General features: G+C 32.7%; 1 protein-coding gene across 1 annotated transcript; it reads left to right on the top strand.

Annotated features, from left to right (window-relative positions):
* Positions 1 to 100: 100 nt before the first annotated feature.
* Tsp_14497 (putative PAN domain protein) lies at positions 101 to 1,534 on the top strand (the record flags this gene model as incomplete). Its single annotated transcript, XM_003366488.1, is given in 4 exon segments — positions 101 to 424; positions 624 to 938; positions 1,294 to 1,373; positions 1,389 to 1,534. Coding segments are annotated over 4 exon segments (865 nt in total), but the record flags the coding sequence as incomplete, so codon positions are not given.
* Positions 1,535 to 1,557: the final 23 nt, after the last annotated feature.

The following is a 1,557-nucleotide window of genomic DNA, read 5'->3' as shown; positions in this document are numbered from 1 at the left end:
ATTCAATAAAGTCTGGGAAGTTGTAATCAAATATTAAATCAGAAAATAAACTGTTGAAATACTTCTGGTGTGTATGTAGACATTTCCAACATTCTTGTAGGAATCATAGTTCGAAGTGCATCCCAAAGAAATCAGTTGGCAAAATACACACACCTTCTACACATAAGAATTGAGACATCTTTGGGGTGCATTTGTGGAAAACTATATGCTCAGCGCATTCAACTTACTGCACCATCTTCTGTGAAACGGTGTATTGCTTTTTGTACAGCACCAACGTACACTTCATGCAACAGCGTGTTGTTTTATGCCCAAGAAGGAACCTGCCTCCTTCTATCACGAGCTAAAAACGTACCATTATTGGGAGGAATTACACCGACTCTACGAACCTCTGCACTGTTTTTTATTATTTTAACATGTTATATCGGTAAATGAAAAGACGTGTATTATTTTCCAAATGGTTAAAGCATTCAGAAAAATTTCAGCATAATCATCAGTACTTAATCCTAAATAATTGCTTGTTATTTACATAATATTTTTGAGTATTTGTTATTCATCCAATCATTTGGCAGAATGACATTTTCATTTGTATTATTTGGTAATACTCAGCATAATTTCTTTTTAAGATTGTGTTATCCCAAATGCATATATTATCCCAAAGTTCAGAGAAATAGCTCCAATTGTTTACAGTGCATTTAATCAGTCAGTATTAGTATATGAGTCACAATTTCATGCAACGGTAGCCGGCATTCGTCTTCGGTTATGGGAAGCTGTTGATGAATCCCAATGTTTAATGATATGCTTAGATAAATTCCTGGCAGATGACTGTGATGCATACTATTTCTCATATGGTGAAAAGACATGCCTCACTTTTCGCATAAGAAAAATCTACGCTTTGCCAAACAGCCCATTTAACCGCCATATAATAAAATTTTTTGACGGTAAAAAAGCTACTCAATTTGATATATGATTTGTATATTAATGTAAAGTTCGCTTAACATGATCGAACTTGAGTATGATAGTGGCAAGTACATTAAATGTCAGTATGAGTAATTCACTTATTATAATTAAATTTGCACTATCATTTATACTGAAATATTACACTTGTAACATTTTATGAGTGTAGCTGAAAATTAGTAAATTCTTGGGAATTATTTCAAAATAAGCAGTGATTTCATAAATTTGTCATAATGAAGGGACAAGTAATGTCACACACTAGTAATAAATTAACTTTTTAAAGAATGATGCCTGAAAAAACCAGCAGCGGCATGAAACAGTAAAAATTTTTTCTTATAGATGGAATGCTGATCAAAATTGTGAAAGACGAAAGACTTATTTCCATTCAGCATTCAAATCATATCACCACTGAAGCAAAAGTTTCTTTGTTTCAGTTTAAAGAAATGTGCACAGTACAGCATTCACTTTTCAACCGTAATTCCATGGATAACTCTTGTTCAACAATATGCGAATATTTCATTTTTACACGATTGTATAAGCATCTGCCGCTTTATCAGAAACTTTCGGGTTTTATGCCAAGGTATTTGCTTATTTCTAAAGAAA

Source organism: Trichinella spiralis (assembly GCF_000181795.1).
Source record: "Trichinella spiralis strain ISS 195 chromosome Unknown Scfld5910, whole genome shotgun sequence".
Classification (NCBI taxonomy): Eukaryota; Metazoa; Nematoda; class Enoplea; order Trichinellida; family Trichinellidae; genus Trichinella; species Trichinella spiralis.
The sequence above is the reverse complement of the archived record's forward strand: the minus strand, read 5'-3'. Positions and strand labels throughout refer to the sequence as shown.